Source organism: Gavia stellata, chromosome 10, assembly GCF_030936135.1.
Source record: "Gavia stellata isolate bGavSte3 chromosome 10, bGavSte3.hap2, whole genome shotgun sequence".
NCBI classification, from domain to species: Eukaryota; Metazoa; Chordata; class Aves; order Gaviiformes; family Gaviidae; genus Gavia; species Gavia stellata.
Window position 1 is genome coordinate 28,623,354 of NC_082603.1, and position 19,133 is coordinate 28,642,486.

Sequence of the window (19,133 nt, forward strand, 5' to 3'; positions counted from 1 at the left end):
CTAATAATGCTGCCACTTTTCTGGTTGCCTGTTGACATCTAAGCAAAATGTAATGTCTGGGTTTTGAGTCGGGACAGGCGGGATGGCCTGGGTCCCATCCTGTCCACAAGCCCCCATATCTGAGCAGGAGCCAAGGCCGGCAGGGCTCTGGCTTGGGTGCATTAGCAGAGTTGGGTCTTAACTAGGAGTGTGTTATCTGTGAGGCCTGCTCATATTTTTTTAAGAGGAGTTTCGAAAGATTTTTCATTTCTTGGTGTTCAGGGTATGTTGAACAAGAATTTGGCGACTTTTAATATGATTTCATTTGGAAAAGTTAGGAGGCGTCTTAGTAATTGGAATAAGGAGGGTGTTTGATTTGGCCTGTGGCGTGTTTCCCTTCCTTAGTACAGACATTAATAGAGTTTATGCCCAGGATAAACCATTAGGATCTGTTAGCCTGACCTGTGACAGATACATGCATAGGTACTTGATGTTTTGTCCTTTATTGATGAATAATATATTATTAATCTATGGTAATGGGTCTTTGACCTTAGCATAGATGCTTTTATGCATGAGATTGTTTGAATTTAAGTGTTACTGAGGTATTTATGCCATACAGTACATTAAAATGTACTCTCGTTTAAGCCATTGTGTAGATACTGCTTTTGTGAGACCATCAGCTGCCTCTGCATACTTGAAGGTCATTTCTGATCACTTTTCTGCCAGAAATTTCTCAAGTCTTCAAATTTTAATATCTGTTCATGACCTTTGGCCATGGTGATGGCCATATTACTTTGGAGTAATTAATAGTAACTTTGTCTACCATAGGTATGTTACAGAAGCAAGAATGCCTATATTTCATGAAAATAATTATTTCCATAAGCAATATTAATGTGGTATAGGGCTGTAGACTTACAGGTGAATTCTAGAAAAGATGTAAATGTCGTCTTTATTACTAATCCAGTTCAGTTTTTAGAGAAATATGCTGTTACTTTGCAGTAAGCTAACACTTCTAATGATGGAGAGAGAACTATGATGTTCAGCTAAGTCCTATTTTGGGATCTCTCTCTCTCTTAGACTTGCAAGCAGCAGTATCTGTAGAGATGTTGTTGCCAGCAGTTGAGATGTACATGTTGATTAGTGTTTTCTAATTGTGTTTACCAGTGTCTTCATTAAGGTCCTGTTGAGGACAGAGCCTTGAAATATCTTGGTTGTGGTGTGCGTTTTGCTAAGCCATCCATTCCTGCCTGATATAAGCCTGTCTTTGCATGAAAGATGTATGGGCAATGCTTTCAGAAGAACTTACAGCTTAGGAGCTAAAATCCTATTGCAGTGAACATTAATTAATCTTAAATTGCTTAAGGGCTTCTGAAAATTGTAGCTTTTGTTTCGAGAACTTCAGTAGAAATAACAGCAGTGGGGGGTTGGATGTTCCTAGGCTTCACGGAGAGCCTGCTCTGTCCTTGCTTTGCCTTCTGGTAAGTAGACGTTTTTAGGTTTCAGTATGGCTTGTAATACAGCTTTCACTGTCTAAACTCTCAGGTTGCAAATTATTCTAGATTATTTTCTTAAAGGGAAAAACATAAAGTGGGATTGTGACAGGTCTACAGCAGCTGAAGGCTTGCAGTTGTCTGCTTCTTACAGGAACGTGTATGTACCTGTGGGAATCTGTGTGTCAGTACACAGTGCAACGTACATATTCCCAAGTCAGTAATATAATTCAGTTATAGATTAGTAATATGTAACTCAGTAATATAGTCAGTAAGCTAAACAAGTAGGTAGTGATTAGGGAACAAAACTCTGAGCTAAAAATAAAATTTGAAAAGTAACCAAAATATAAAGACTTTCTCAATTTCCTTTGCTTTCATTTCAGTGTATTTTTAGGTTCTATGTCCTTTAGACTGAGGATCTGTCTTAGATGTTGGTCTCTACCATGCTCTTGCAGTATTATTATTATTTAGTATCCAGGCTTTTGAGAAACCCTCCCTAATCTTTCAGGGTTTGCCTCACATGCTTAATGTTTTCAGTGGGGTTTCTTTTTTTATCACCCTGCTAGCACAGATTTTAAATATGGTTTTTGTTAGTCACCATCTCTTTTTCAAGAGGGACAAGGCAGTTGCTTGGAGACCTCTTGCCTTTTGTGGTATCTGCCTAATAAAATGCAGTCGATGGAGAAAGAGGATGTTTTCATCAAAATTTGGCTTGGAGCATCAATCAAAGAAAGATCTCATCTTATTGTTGAGATTATTTGTTTTGTTTTTTCAGACTGCTTTAGCCTTCATATGCATCTTGAAAGAACAAGTAGTAGATCCAGATGAAAAGCCAGGAGGGAATGAGGAGCTATCCGGAATGATGAAATAAATAAAATAAAGCCCTTGTAAAATTTTAGGTACAGAGTTGCCTGGTATGAATTTGGCAAAAGTACAAGGGTGATTGAAGAGGAAATAGATGTTCCTTTGGAAGGCAGAGCTTGACCGCGTTGCCTTTGTTCAGGTTTAAAAACCGTACAGACCTTTGAGCGGAGGCGGCTGGTGACCCCCGGGGACACGGGTGGGCAGGAGCCATTGATGGCCATGTCCCGGCACAGAAGTAGGACATCTGCCTGCCACTGGTCTTTGTTAAGGTCCATGGTGTGGGGGACACAGCGGGTTGTAAGGGTTTTTAACCTGAGCTAATTGTGTAACCCATCTAACAGACTGGGGACACATCCATTTTCCTCTCTGGGTGTTTTCAACAATGGCTTTCTCTGAAGCTGTGTTCTAGAGGGTGCTTGAATGCTGTGAAATCAAGGCTGTATTCTCCCATATCTTCATATGTAAATGATGTTTAATGGCAGAAATTATTACAAGCCAATTCTGGTGAAACCAGTCTAAATAAGGAAGGGGGTAGCTGGATGGCTTTCCAGCAGTCAATTTGTCTTAATGAAAATGATTACCTTGATACAGGGATAGTAGGAAACTTCCGTAACCATCACCTATTGTACTAGTTTTTCCCCACTTACCATTTCATTAGTGCTGTTGAGCACGTTTGCTGTAGACGTTCATAAGATGTCTGGAGAACACTGAAGAATAGAGCCAAGCACTTCTGATATTTCAAGCATTGCATAGTTTCTCTGTAGTCTTTGCAAGAGCTGAAGAAGCTGGAAACAGCAATTGAAAATGAAGCCCAGTAGAAGTTCATAAAGAACCTCAAATACTGTGAGTTGAGGTAATATATACGATAGAGCTGTAACTATATTCTACTTGTGGAAGAATGTTTTTGTCCTTACAAATGTGCAGTACAGCACTTCTGTTGTGCTTTCCAGAAATCGCTGCCCATGGAGTGCGTCTCCGTGCATCTACTCCCTAGTCCTGTGTTTCCTCTGGGCTTTGGGATTGCTGAGCTGCATGCATGCTAATTGTAGTTCTCCAATTTTTTTATCCCCACAGTACCTGCAGGAAGAGTAAGAGACCGTATGAAGTGTGTGATATGATGCCTTTGTTCCTATCTTGTGTGTGGTTGTTGGACGTGTAGTTCTGAATGGTGTCCTCTACTGATACCTTAGTAGTTACTGATGTTGAAATGGTTGTGACTTACTGTGGTGCCTCCTTTTTTCCCCACTCATTCCCTTTTGTCCTTGAAATCAAATGCAAAACTGTAGAGTCCTTACTTCAAGGGAACAGAAGACATATTTATCTGAAACTAAAAAAAAAAAATAGGCAATTTGGTGCATCATTATGCTAGTTTGCTTTTTGAAAAAGTTGTTAGGGGTGATGACCTTATCACTGGGCCAGGTTTAAGGGTATGGGGTTGTGTTATGGAGCTCTCACAGCTTACTGTATAACTTCAGTAGCTTGCCTAGATACTTTCCTCCGGTTTGATTTTTTTTTTTCTTCTGCAAAACTTGGAATAAAAATAACAGGTTTTGTCTGTCTTTTGTCACTGTGTTGCTACAGCAGCAGTCCCTGCCCTTACTACCCATTTGTACAGCATCTAGCACAACTTGGTGCTGGTATCAGTTATATCCTTCAGGCACTGCTGTGATAACAAGTAATATTGCCAATAAACTTTGCATTCATTTCACTGCAGATTGGGGACAGAATATTTTGTTTTAGCATATGCACACAAAAGCCTATAATGGACTAGATCAGGATAAATTTAGCTATTAAAGAAAATAATTTTCTCCTTTATTTGAACTGAAGCTTGCCTCTTAAAATGAATGCATTTTTTGTCTTCTCCATTTGGATCATATCATTTGTGTGCTCTGTACAATTATTATGGTACCCATAAATGTGAACTTGCTGAAAGTGTTTGAACGCCATTTCAACCTGAGTGCAGTGCACTCCGAAACAGATTTTTGTAAGAAGACTGTATCCCTGCCAGAAGAGCCAGAGACTACTAGATTTCTGAGCTAAGACTTTCAGCTATATCTATATTTATAATACTAAATATGACTCTTAATCGAAGGAGGGTAAAGATGGAGCATGTAAAAGTGCGTATGAGTGGGGAGTGTGTCAAAATGTGGAGGGTTAGATAATGATTTGTTTCTGGGATATTGGATTTGCCTCCAGGCAGATTTACTCAAAAGCTTAATTTTCCTCCTTTATTTCATGTTTGTGATGTATTTATTAGGTAAATAATAGCAAAGTCTAGTTGTGGAGTACATAAGCTTCAATAAAAATGTAATTGACAGTGAAATTTGACAGTTGTGTTATGGAGAAGAATCTGTACTGGAGCTGCACACAGAGCTGCTCCTGAGGTGGCTTTGGGAAGAAGCCCGTGTAATGTGTACGTGGGGTTCAGGTGCACCTACTTCGCACTCTGGCTGGAGTTGTGGTTTTGAACCAATAAATACTTAAAATCACTACCTTTTTTTTAACACTCCTGTGGGAAGAAGAATTGATCTGTCCCAAAGACTTTATGATCCAGTGCCTCGTTCTGCAGAAAAGTTAGATGTGGTTAATCCCCCTAAAGTGGGTGGCCGTGGCTGGGTCTGGAGGTGGGGGACCTGGTCTTGGATGTATTTGCATGTTCCACTCCATACCTGTGGGCCAACATTCCGGCTTTGGCATGGCTCTTCACATACAGATCAGGAGATGGGAGGGCTGTGGCTGGATCAGTCAGGCAGCTCCTAGAAATAGGGATTTTCTGACCTGCAGAAAAGTTCTGGTGGGACAGAGACTTGTGCCATGCTGACTTCCATTCAGAAGAGCAGATATGCTGGGAGTTAGTCTCTTTCTCATTAAAGAAGGAAAAGCTCTGTGAATCTACATTTATTTTCTTTGAGAGGTTTTATTTGGTTTTCCTTTTGTTGTCCTTGTTCAGGAGATGGCTATGGGACCTCTGCCATGGCACCATTTGTTTTCACTTGTAAAAGCAAACAACTTGCAATGCTAATTAAAGAGCTTTTTTAGATAAAGTAAGAGCTTTGCATTATTTATCTAAATTCTTTTTTATGGGAGAATGTTCTGAGTTTGTTCATTAATGAACACTTAGAAATAATATAAAATTAGACCTCATGAATTCTTCATGAGGTCTAATTTACGATGATCATTTTTCTTGGCATTTAGGTGCTGTGAACGGTTCATTACTCATAGATAACTTTTTTGACTTCCAAGTCCTCAAAATGGATCTGTCTGTGTGAATTCTCCATGGTTCTGAGAATTTTCTTCAGATTTTGATTTCTTAAGAAAAGATTGCTTGTGGTATGTTTAAAAACACTTCTCTTCAGTGCCTATAAATAATACTTACTAAGTTTTGTGATTGTTCCTGGTTTTTTCCATACATATCACATTAATTTCTGTTTATTGTGAAATACGGGGAGTGGAGTATATGTAATTCAGATAAGAATGGGTGCTGAAGACCTTATTTACTGAATACAAGCTCCTTTCAGTGTACGTATGTGACAGCCTCTCAGTTCAACATGCAGACCTTCTTTTAGACTGCTGAGAACAAATTTGGTAAATATAAGCATGTATATTTACATTTATCGAGCCATTGGCTATTGTTTATGCATGCAATAGGGAGATAAGACTGTCTTAATCACTCTGTGGGTAGTTTTCGAAATGATTCATTAACTGTGCTTTGTAATGGTAGATGGATGTCACATATTTACTGTAATAACTGAAGATTAATGTGAGTTACTCTAGCTTGTTTAAGCATTATAATAGTTGTGTTTATACATACAGGTATTCTTTGCACTATTGTTGAAGCTAATATTTCATCAGGAATAAATTAAAATTAATTGAATTAGTTGTAAAAAATATATTAGGATATGACAGAGGGGTATTTCTGAAACATTATTTGTAATGTAGGAGTTGCTATAATGGATATTTGTTGCTGATATTTTGTAGGAGGGGTTATACCAAGCCTTTTGGTAAGCAGTGTTTTGCAAAACAGTGGCAAAGCTTATGCTGTCTTCCTGAGCAGCAGAGCATTTTTGTGAAGTCTGTCAAACTAAAATACCTCGTACTTTGCTGATATATTACCATACTGAGAAAAGTAGTACACTAAGAAGACGTTTTTAAAAGCTGCAGTCTGATGAAATACATCCAGACTTTGAAATACGGATTGCCTTTAGCTTACCAAATTGCAGTCTTGAAATTCTGTCATGAATAGTATTTTTTCAAGGTTATAAAGATAGAATATTCAAACTATTGATTGCTAAATTATCAATGTCTATCAACAGTAACTGCAGTTTATTCTTCTTCAAAGATACTGTTATCCTGTATACAGAACATGGTGTTGCAGTATTGGGAGTCTGAGTTGTTGCAAAAAAAACCACCCCACAACAAAATGCCTCTTTATACCCGTAGCATGTGAATGTCATCACACATGACGTTTGCCACTGTAATATTTCAAGACCGGTAGTAGCTGCCTAAATTGGGTCAGAGAAGGTCTACAAAAGCATGAAGATGTTGCTAATTTTAAGTGGCACGTATAGAGGTGTAATACTAATCTTCAAGGGATAAGAGTATATTTTGTTTAAAAAACTAACGTTGGGGTTAAGTCACTGTTGGATTTTCCACATTTATTTTGCCTGTATCCAAATAAGCCCTTAATGAGTTAAAGACAGTTACAGCCTCCTTTAATATTTTGTAGAACTGAATTAAAGACCATACTTCTTGTATTAAAAAAATAAAAATGTTATTACCATTAATTAAAACATAATGAAAGCTAACTGTGTGCCCAGGAAACTAGAGTATCTATTTCAAAAATGTTCATATTGTGATACAGGTATTGAATTTAACATCTAAATCTTAGTGTTGTGAATACAAAAAACAGCAAATGGTACATTGAAATCTATTCTTTGAATAAATAATGTTACTCTTATGTAATGTGCTGACTGACATGGGATCAACAACTTCTTAGTATTAAGAACAGACATCAACAATAAATGTCCCAGCGCATGCACGTTGAACTCTTAACAGTGGATTTGAGCTTCAGACATGTAGGGGAGAGGACAATGTTTGGAAAGGAGAGCTGGGACTTACCTTTTGTTACCATTAATAATATAAGTCTTTGCTAACAATGTGAATTGGTATGTACATCTAAAATAAGTATTATTCCTTTGTGCCTGTAAGAACTTTGAATGCAAGCTCTGGTACATAACTGCCTTTGTACAGAAATCACTCTAAATGGAGACTTAAAATTATGCAGTAAAAAAATTACATCTCAAATACTTTATCAGAAACCATTTTAATAGTTCTTCAGCATTTGTCTTTATCATCTCATTTTTTTATATAGCAAATTGATTTTCAGTAACCTACAGCTTTGCAGTAATTTGAAGGGCAAATAAGTGCCTTGATTTTCCTTTCTACTATTGAAAAATCAGGAAAACCTAATTGGAGTGAGAGTAACTAGGAGGAAAATCTGGCACCTGGTGCAATGTTAGTTTATGCCAAGATATTTTGATGAAGTATTATATGAGGAAATCTACTTGTTCAAGAACAGATTTTTACAGAGCAGCTTACTCTTAATGTTCTGAATGTGTTAAACATCTGAGTTGAATTCTGTTTATTTGCTTGGTGTGGAAGGTAAGCATGCTGAAAATGTAACTAAAAAGAGTTTTTGCAAAATGTGTAAGTAGGACACCAGCCAGTTTTGAATTTTGTTTTCTTTCACAGATTTTAAAAGATCCAGGGTTATTGTTTATCGTGGGGATCTATAGATAGCTTTTTGTGTCTGTTGCCAATAATAGATGATGTACCTTCCTCAATGCATTGTGCTGAAGTCCTGCTTCTGCTGTAACTTAAACCAGTGGCATGGTATTCCCGTCGGCTTTAGAAGGGCAGGATCAGTCCCTAAAATTGTGGTTTACCTTGTGGGGTTTTTATGTTGGAAAGGATATGGTCAGATTTAAATGCGTGCAGAAAGCTGCAGGTAACCATATCAGCTGCTTCAGTCGTCTTCTGACTATGTCTTATTGTCAGAGCTGGAATGTTTCCCCCCGGTTTAATCAAGTTGGTGCAGATACAGCATATACGAGCACACCGTACGCAGCTGAAGCGCGGTAGCCTTGGGGTGCAAAACCCCAATCCCGCAGCAGACTGTTAGCAAAGCTTAGGGTTGGTGTCGGTGTTTGCCGTAGGGTTATGGGGATGCAGAGATCAAAGGATGATCTTCCAGCTGGAATCCCGAACCAAACAGATTTAGCAGCATCTGAAGCATTTAGTAGTGTGTGTGAGTAAATATATTTATGAAATCAGATAGAAAAAAGGAAGTATGGCTGATGGAGGGTGAACGGGAAGGTCCTGAAGGAGGAGTGTGTGGGGCTGGTAGAGCTTGATGGAGGATGTCGGGGGGTTCTGGTCTGGATGTGCCAATTTCTTTCAAGAAGTTACTATTTTTGTGGAGTTTATTTTCAAAATGATTCTTCTGTGTGGTTTAAGGCCTTTCTGTTAAGCACCATGTGGCAAGCCTTCTTTTTGTTTAAAAACTGTTAAACAAAGTAGCTATTCCTGGGCTTGAAGTTCTGAATTACCATTATTTTTTGTTATTTCCATTGATAAAAAAAGAGGGTTATTTCCTAAATGAGGCATTAAACTAACACTGAAGCATTTCAATTAAAAATAAGAAATAAAAATAGAATTGACCAGAATATAACCTATTTAAAGTCTGAGCCACTCTCATGCAGTTATTTTTAGAATAGACACCCCTTTTCTGGTGTGTGTCCCCATCCTCCTGAATTACAGGCCTAACTTGTCACAACGTGTACCTCCCTGGATCTAAAAAAGAAAGCAAATTAAGTCTTGAGTAATTATAATAATTACAGGATTGGATGAACACAAGGTTCAGAGTGTGTGGTGTCTTAGCCCTTAGTTCTCCCTCCGTTGGCCCCTGTCCCTGGGCAGTGGAGTCTCTTGCCTGGGGCAGCAGTTTGCATCATTGACTCTGAGTCTTGGATGGAGGGAGGCTGAGCCCGTCAGAGGGATGCTCTTTGATAAGAGGTACCAGTGAAGCTGCACAACCGCAGATTTCACAGTAGACGGCAAAAGCCGCTATTTGCATTGCTTTAACTTAGCCAGATTTGAGACTAAGATGATGCCCTTCCCTTGTCAGCACTGGTGACAGTGCTGACGGGCTGGAAGCCGTAGTGGAGGCAAATACCTATACAGAAAAGGCTTGAAGTACCCAGGTTTTTCTGCTTCCTTTGTCTGCCTGTGCAGTTTTCGGATGAAAACTTGCATTCTTCAGTCCTCAGCCTGTAGATAAACAGGCAGGCAGCTTTGCTCACGTGACTGGTGGCACTGGTGACAATGGGGCTACTGTCCTGCATGCACTTTGCTAGGCTGGGTTCTTATTTGTCATTTTTTTGGAAAGGTCTATTTGAGTTGCTTCTGTGAAAATTGGAGTTTCGCATTTCAAGATAGAAGCACTTGTTAAAATTCCAGCCTGCACCTGTGTCTGATAAGCCTTTCTCTGATTAAACCTTTTTGATTCCAGTAAATATCTGAAGACCTTTGTATCTCTGAAGATTGCAAATCCAGGGCTTTATTATTTAAAGAGGTGTCAGTTCGTTAGTGAAAAATATAACTGGAGAATATAGGTCATCACTGGAGCCAGTAAATGATATATGTCTTGGGACACTGAGTTTATTAGTTGAAGGCAATCTGAATGACAACGCTTTGCAGATTGACTGTGCCTGGTTAATGTTGTTGTCGTTGCACTCTGATACAGTTATTAAATAGGTAAAATATTTTACCTTTTCATATAGAGCCATACTCTCACTTCATCTGATTTAATGGAACTATAATTTTAATTATGATTATTACCTTAAATTATAATTAAATTTATGTGGTTTAAATTTACATTTGTGAAAATGGCTGCGTGATGAAAGCAGAAATCAGCTTCACATTAACAAAAAAGAAGGGTTTTTAACTGCATCTTAGTATATGCTCACAGCCAAAGACTAGCGTGACCTACTTTGCAACAATAACGGAGGAATCAAGCCGGGTTTTTTTTGTTGAAGTATCTAAATTGGCCATGAATGCTACCTACTCATTCGTTTGTAAGTATCTTTAAAAATAGCTATTGTATCTATGAAACTTAAGGGTTTTTTCCCCTTCTCTTATTTTGATGTAGATAATTAGCACCATGGAGCCTCAGGTGTCGAATGGCCCTACTTCCAATACAACCAATGGACCCTCCAGCAACAGTAGAAACTGCCCTTCCCCCATGCAGACAGGGGCTGCTACAGATGACAGCAAAACCAACCTCATAGTCAACTATTTACCCCAGAACATGACCCAGGAGGAGTTCAGGAGTCTCTTCGGGAGCATTGGTGAAATCGAATCCTGCAAGCTCGTGAGAGACAAAATTACAGGTAAGCACTTCATATTGCTGTCTTTATGTGTGTCAGGGTCAGTTTACATCTGGGGTCGACGAAACCTCGGTACTTAGTGCAAGTGCTTAGCAGAGGGAGATACTGCAAATACCATGGTAAATTTCTTCAGATGGTAAACCTCTGGTTTTCAGTGATGCGCGCTGGATCTAGCACAGCTGTAAGAGAAGCCCCTTGTCTTTTAGCCTCTGTACACATCTGGGGGGAGGTACAAATGTCGCCAGTCTGCATGCGTGTAACACGCTGTGCAGCTTCTTGCAGCAGAGCTCAGATAATGGCATTACTTTCCTGATCATTCTGGAGTTTATTTAACATTGGCTTAAGTTGTAAGAGGGTAGTCTAAATGCGTTGAGCCAACTGACAGTTCCTAATTCTGACTATTTCTTTTGAACCTCATGATGGCTTCATCAGGTTTTTGCCTGTTAACAACATTGTAAAGTCAAGATGGTTCTGCATGCCCATCACAGCTTGTTTTACCACAGTGTTCAGGAGCAGCAGTGGTCTGTAGTTGGGAGCCACTGCTCTAGATTTCATTTGGACATTTGTGGATATTGGTTAATGAACTCTGTTCCTTGAAAACATTTTAATTGGCCGTGATTCTTTTCTGCGTGCAGCAACATCCATTGGTAGGTGCCTTCAGAGTAAGAAAAGCTTCCCATTACAGATACTACCTCAAAGAGGAGAGAGAGAGATCGGCACCATTGCTAGAGGAGGCGTGGATGGGTGCAAATGTACCTAGTCTACTCTGTATCCTTGCTGCCACAGCCAGGAATTCACTGATGCACAAGAAGGTGATGGGATGAACAGTCAGCTTTTATAGCTTGCTTTATAGGTTAGTTTTATAGGTTGTGTGTCTACTCGCACCGTAGGTGGGAAGCAGCTGAAATTTCACTGCTGTTTAATGCATCACCAGCTCTATGTTTAGCACAGAGAGCAGCAGCCTTGGGAAGGAAAGGGTTCCAGAAAAGGAGCTGTCTTCTCTCAGACGCACTCCTGGCAACTTGGGTGTGCGCTCCGTGGAAAGAGGCACCATGTAAAGATGAGGAATTAAAATGCAAATCTTCATACCTACTTCCGTAACAGCCTGGCAGCCGTTGTATTGGCAGCATTAAGATGATCTGCTTAGTGCTTTTAAACATGTAATGCTTCTTTTTTATTTACTTCCTGACATATAGCAATGTTCTGGTTGAACACAAGGCACGTAACAAATGGCAGTAGCTGCAGGGCAGCTCAAGTCCTCAGAAGTGTAGTCCGGCAGAGCTTTCTTTAGCACCTTGACCATGATGTATCTATTTCAATATATCTTCTGATTGGGACGCAGCTTCAGGGGTATAAAAGGAAGAAGATTGAAAAGTGGAATTGACTTTTATTTATTCATTACTTTTTTCTACTTACAGAAAAACAAATCACTTGTAACCTCCCACTCCAAAAATTTCCATGCAAGTAACTGAAGTCCTCTTCTATAAGCATAGCTGGCCCCGTATCCCAGTGTGACATAAAACCCTTGATATCTGCCACCACACCAGTTTAGCTCCGGACTGTTGTTTTTCTTTTAGTCTGAAAATAATCTGAGAAATAAAATTGGAGGTTACTTCAGTTATTTCAGACAGAAGTGAATACCTAACCCTCATCTGCAGGAGTCTAGTGTGCCTAGCTTGAATTTTGATCATGGCAGGTCCTGTGTTTCATGAGCTTTTTTGCTTGCCATATCCCTCAAATTCATGGTGATTTCCTTGCAATATAATTTCAAGACTTCAGATATTCAGTGTTGTTTTCATAGAGGATTGGCTGTTTTTGGATGGAGAGCCATTACTTCATCGGCTAGGAATAGTATTCTTTGTTTCATTCCATCTCCAGGCTTTTGTCTCTGTATTTGAAGATGTGAGAAATTTGCTATATGATCTTCTGACATATTCTTGGGTAGTTTTTTGTCTATGCTTTTTCTTTCTATACAAAGTGCATATGTGTTTATGATCAGTAAAATACTTTAAAGGAACCAGTCTTTAAAAAAAAATTATGTAGATGCTTTGAGGACATCACCCCTAACTGATTGAGGAGCCTACATGTTGTTTTAAAAAGTGATACAGGTACAAAAGAACCAAATTTGAGAAAAAAAAATTGTCCTCCAAAGTCTCTGTGCCATTTTTGAAAACAATTTAATCTGCCAAGGTTTTCAGGCTTGTTATCAAGGCATTGTGCAACATTACTAAATTTTAGGATGCATGTTCATTCCTCACATTGAATTCAGAGTTAGTAAATTGAATGCAGTCCTCACCCAGAAGCAGTCCGTGGTTTTTAAAGGTTCTTAGAACGTTGAGAGTAACAAAATGGAAATGCACTGAGGTCATAGCCAGCTCATCTTTCTGGATCGTCATGTAAGTGTGTTCTTCATTAGGCTTTCTGGGTTTACATTTTTTGGGAGGGGAGGCATGGAAGTATTCCAGTAGGCTGTTACAGGAATGACTGGCTTTTCAGGGGTTCTGATTTTCATTTTTTTAATAAGAAAAAAGCAATGTAGACTTTTTTGACAGTGAAAGCTATACTGCAGAAGAAACAGTAAATTCTTAAGCTATTCTTGCTGAACTGGTGAAGATCTGAAACAATTCAGGTTTTGTCTGGTTTTGGATTTTTAATTGTTTCTCTTCAAAATTTTGTGGTTTTAATAAATCTCAGCTAAGCGTGCACTGTTGTAGTATGCCTCTAAACAAATGTTAGAGCTCTTTCTGTTAAATATGGGTTGTCTTTATAGATGGTAAGTTTGTCTCCTTCCTGCTAAGGTAAAATATCAGGTAAATTAAGGAAGGCCAGAATAAGTTAGCTGCAGAGGGAGACTGCTTCAAGTAAAATAGAAAAGGTCATAAAGCAAATCATTGTCATCATCAAATAGTTACCTTGGCAAAACCATATTAGAAAATCTCAAATGTGTTTCTGATTGAATTGTTTCATGTAAAATATTCGATTTCCCCTGTCCTGTTAGGAATTGCACAGATTTTGTGAAATAATGTTTAGGCTCCCAAAATACTTTTTTCAAGGAGTTCAAAGCTAAACAAAGTCTGTTAAACACACAGGATTGCTTTGAGAGAATTTATGATCTGAACTCTTAGTAATTTTAAAATGGATTAAACAGTGTATGTCAGGAGTAATCATCTGCTCCAAGTCTTTTTGCAGTCTTAGAACAGTAGTGGGGTTTTTAAGAAAATGGATTCGTGATGTTACCCCTCGCTTTGGAAAGACACATGTTCAAACAAGTATATTCCTTTACTAAAAAAAAAAAAATGCTAATTTGGTAGTACACTGTACTGAGTTGAATAGGAATGACAGCTCCTAAGACAGCCTTTAATTTGGTATTCAAAACCAAAATTGTAAACTTCGGCTTTGTTTGGTAGCTTCTCAGAACAGGCAGGATATACAGTAGCATTTTTAAAAGATGCTGATGACTTGAAAGAGGAGATGGAAGTCAGGCATACATTTTAATTATGGGGGAGGGGTTGCAATAGAAAAAATGGGGTTTTCACTGCAGAGATTTTAAGCGAATGAGACAAGGAAAAACAGACTGAAGATAGTTGCCTTCATTTGGCAGGGGTGTTTAATAAAAGCAGAACTTGTGGTTGTAAAGTGTGCTTATTAAATTCTTCATTTACACTACCTAATTAATTCTAGCATTTTAAATTAACAGTGAAACTGGTCCCTGCTGTACCATTCATAGCTACAGCATATTTCGTCCAACAACCCAGTTGTTCAGGTTTAATCAGCTGCTCTCAAAAAATGAGGAGGAACTTGAATTAAAAAAAAATAAATGGCATAAACATTTTAGAGCAGTATTAGATGAAGGGAGGTGACCACAGAGGAAGACTACAGCTTCAAATGGATGTGAGGCTCGGTGCTTACAAGTGACACTAAGCTATATAGTGTTGCAGATGCTTTTTTTCTTTGGTCAAAATAAGAAAAAAAGCCAGTGATAAAAAATATCTTCCTGACTTGAGGAAGGAGAGGGCTTGAATTCATTGGAAAATTTGGAGAGAAGGCATGCTGAACTTGTTTTGTCCCATGTTTGAAAACAAAAGATCCAGTCAGTGTAGTGTCCGTCAGACACTGTAATTGCTGCTGGCCAAGTGAGTTGTCCTTGTTGACATAGTTTGTGTGTGGAAGAAGGGGATGTTTGTTATTAATTTATTTGTTGGCCTTAGCTGAGCTCTTAAGAATTATGTTTTTGTTTCCCTGTAATCTATGGAGGAATTGACATCTCCAAATTGTCAAATGATCAGTATCTAAACTAAATGATACCTAAAATCTTTCGATCTCAAATAATCTTTCATATCTTACGATGATCCAGGTGCACTGTAAAGCAAAATATTTATTGATACCGTATTTCCATGCATTGCTTAACTTATGACAGAGTTTGCATATCCCTGCTGTGTGGTACAATTTGATGTTCTATGCATAATCAGAAACTTCATTGCTCCTCTGCCCAAAAAGCAACTGCGTTTTTAAACTGTTAACTTTTAAATTTGTGATTCCTTTAAGATTATGCAGAAAGATTTACATATTTTGTTTTAATTTCAGGTATTTTATAATAGGACTGATGCAGACTTAAATTAAAACTGCAGTTCAGAAATAATTGTGGCATTGTAAGTGTAATATAAATGATAAGCCCAGTGAAAATGCAGGACAGACAAGCTGTTGACTCAAAGCAGTAGCATCTGTGTGTTGTCATATGTTAGGAGAAAAGAAATATTGACTGTTTTACCTGTAGTCCTTTCTGGAAGTTATGGATTGTCCATTCCTCACTCTTTGGATGAGTAACCATATGATCCAAGAACCAAAAGCTAAGAAAGTGGAGGAGTCGGAAATAATGCAGCATTATGAGAGAGTACAGGAAAATTTTCCATGTGAGGAGTGTTCAATAGTCATTTCTCCAAAGAAACCAGTAAATTCCTAACCTGGGGAGGATGCTTTGGTTGTGCTCTGAGCAAGCCACCACGAACCCCTTCTGGTCCAGAAGTATGTCCACACTATGTTAAGTTGGTATTGTCTGCCCTCTATAAAAATTATTTCTTCCTATATCCATGTATAATGAGCAGCTTATCAGCACATACCAAATAGATGCTGCTGTAAAAAGCAAAGACCCAGATTTTATTTAACCAGGCGTGTTCAGTGAATGATGGCACTGGACTGGTGTTTCTTTTTGGAACATGGTGTTCAGAGATTGCATGCTTGGGGTTTCCTGAAATTTGGGGCCTAATTAACCAGCCTTAATTTCAGCATCTGGAATCAGTAACGGTTTTGAAAGCAGTGGCTGGAGAAGGTCTGTGTCCTCAGGAGCAGAAGCTATTAATTGCACAATGTGGCGGTGACCCTAGGAGGCAGGAGGGAAGGGAGCCAGGTATGATCGTGTTCCCCAACAGTATGGCTCTTGGGGAGGGAAGCTCTTGAATCTGCTGGCAAGTGTGCAGTAACAGGAAAACACTATTTAAGCTTCCCTTAGTAAACTGACGACTTCTCCCAGCATTTGCAGCAGGCAACAGCTAAGCTTTACGTATTTTAATGGGAGATGTTGATGCCTGATAGAGTAGATGAGCGAAAGGTCACGGTGTCCATTGTGGGATTGAGAGGGGACTCTGAAAGCTCATCATAATGGAAAGACACAAAGCAAAAACAGAATTAATGGTTAAATTTAATTACAGGGAAGAGGCCTTTACAGTTCATGACAATAGGTAATGGTTGCACGGTTAAGTCTGCATTGAAAGACTAAGGCTGGAAATTGCAGAGATATCAGTAAAATTGTGCTGCTTTGTCATGGGGGCGAAATATTTTTATTCAAAGTAAATAGTTCACAGCTATTTATGTTTAGAAGCTGGAGATAGAACATGTATTCACTGCAAATCTTATATACAAAGACTACCAGTGTTTTGTTTATGTTTTCTCTAGGGATTTTGTAAAAGGGCATACCAAAAGTATTTCCTATTGGAAGACAAAATGTGACCCATATGCAGATAAATACCACTTACTGTGAAACCCAGCATTAAGTTACCTGATCCTAAATGACTGAAAGTCTAATCTGGGAATAAACTAATCTTATATTTGATGTCCAATTCACTGATTGTGCTTTGAAAGTGCCTTCCATTTTGAGATATTACTGGTTCCAGTGGTTTTCCCCACTTAAAATACATTAAACAGATAGGATTATAGAATGTAGGGATTATGTTAGATAAGACTTCTAAACTGTTTAGAAAGTATGTAAACACTCATGCCTCATGGCATAAGCCCACCTAATAACAGGGTTTAGGAGAAAAATACCTTGTAGAGGTAGTTTATTCCCTTGTTGACTTGGAAGGGGTTTTTTGTAATTCTCTGTAAAGCAGTGGTAACTAGTCACTGATCTCTGATCATTTATTTGGTACAGATCTTGTTAGACTAGACTGAGTTAGCAGCAGTTGCTTTGCTCCAGTAGTAGATGAGAATTAACAAAATCCTTCGGAGTAGGGTTTTTCCCTAAGCTTATGTACTGTGGTGTTCACCATTTACAAAGCGAATATAATTCTGGCGTTTGATTTGATTGCATTTAAAGGTCATATTTAATAGTGCCCCTCAAATTGGCTGTATAGGGAATCTCTGTAAGAAGTAGTGCAGTTTTCTGCATTTGACTTCCTTGATAGCACAAGACTTTGTATTTACTGAAATAGGAAGAAGAAAATTTATGCAGCAGAGTAGTCTGCTAGACTTCTTTTGTCTGAAAAATAATACCAGATTAAGTGAAATACCTTAGTTTTTTTCAGGAATTGACTTTTAGATTGGCCTCACCATATTTTAGTAGGTACAGGAGATTTCTGTGGCAGTTCTTTCTGTGTTGAGTTCATGTTCAAAATGCAGTGAGGAAAGAGTGGTCAGATAGAGCAGTATATATAACTGCAGCTGAAAGTCAAATGCCCAGAAAAGTAGAAGTCTAAAATAATGTGTGTTAGAGCTGAAAAATAGAAACTTCTTTCTGTGAATCAGATGGAATATAGAGCGTGCTTCAATTTTTGGTTATAATCTTTGTGTGGTACCTTCAGTTGCATGCAGAGAATAAAACATTAAGATAGGAAAAACAGACATGTTTCAGAGTCTTTTAAACATAAAATCTAGAATTATTTTTTAAAAGACTAAATATATGTCTCTGGATGTCATTAAAGACCTTTAAGTTGATCTTAATTTGGTGGCCTGGTTATTTTTTTTTTATAGCTGCTTATTTCCTGAAGTGTATTCTGTTCTTGAGCAGAGATAAACCTAATTTGTGTTGCATATCCTATTCTGAGGGCTGCAGATGCAAGAAAATCCCCAAATATTGATTATCTAAATGAACATTTGCATTAAGCATCTGAACTAAATACATCGGCACTGTGGGTGAGGGAACACAGAAATAGTAGCAAGCGTCTCAGTGCTGGATTTCTAAAATGTGTTTGGTGTGGTTTGATGTCTGTTCTGAATGCTGGGGAAAATGGTCAAATTGGCATCCGTCATTTTCTTTATCGACTCTCTGCAGTTGTCTGGTGCATACTCTGCGCCGGTGAACAAAAGAATTTTGATTTCCTGATTATTGGGAAAAAGCAATTGAAGTGAGTGTTGGGGCAAATAGGCAGAAAGCAAGTAGGCATGAGCCTTGTGCTGCGAAAGAGCTTTCTAATTAACTTCGGCAGTGTCACTCCTGAGCTTGTTCTGAAGTGTATTAAATGCCTTTAATGCATATTTAGTTTATTCTTCCCAGTTTTAACTGCTTGGTTTGAGTAAATAACATCACCTTCCCATCAAGTCTAGTGAGGAAGGATTAGCAGTATGGTTTTTCTTCAACAGCATAAGCACACCTCCACCTCTGAAAACGTGGCTTCCAGATACAGGGTTATTTATGAGGCTTTTCATCAGTGTCTGCTGACCTTCTAGTCTGAGACTTTCTTCCCATCCTTCATGTCATCTGTGTTGAAGATAACTGTCTACCAGGAAACAGCCAGGTGAAACGGCTCTGTTGGTGGAACCCTCTGTGACGACAGTCCACCCTTACCTACAGTGTTGTCTGTCCTTTTTTCCTCATTCTGCCCTTCCCTCTGGAAGCACAGACCCTGTGCTTCAGCACTCATGCACAGCTGCTTCTGTCCCTAACCCTTTTTCTTTTCTTTCCTTTTAGCCCAAGGAGGACAAGGATAAAGGGGAGGAAAGGAATGAGAGAGTTCAGGAAAGCTCTGGGAGATTTGCAGCAGTATCCACTAACGATGCACTATCTTGCAGCTGAGGCAGGGTCTTTTGGGGCAGTAGCAGACAGCACACCAAGAGATAACCTGTCAGGGCTCTGAGGTTGATG

At 38.7% G+C, this 19,133-nt stretch overlaps 1 protein-coding gene across 4 annotated transcripts in view; it reads left to right on the top strand.

Moving 5' to 3' along the window:
* Positions 1-19,133, top strand: part of ELAVL4 (ELAV like RNA binding protein 4) — a 102,066-nt gene that overhangs the window by 49,746 nt on the left and 33,187 nt on the right. For 3 of the 4 annotated variants that reach the window (XM_059821646.1, XM_059821644.1, XM_059821645.1), the window contains exon 2: positions 10,543-10,783. In XM_059821646.1, coding sequence (XP_059677629.1) covers positions 10,555-10,783 — 229 coding nt within the window. In that variant the 5' untranslated portion in view covers positions 10,543-10,554. Of the gene's footprint in view, positions 1-10,539; positions 10,784-19,133 lie in introns of those variants that run through there. The other variant, XM_059821647.1, reaches the window with a different exon arrangement.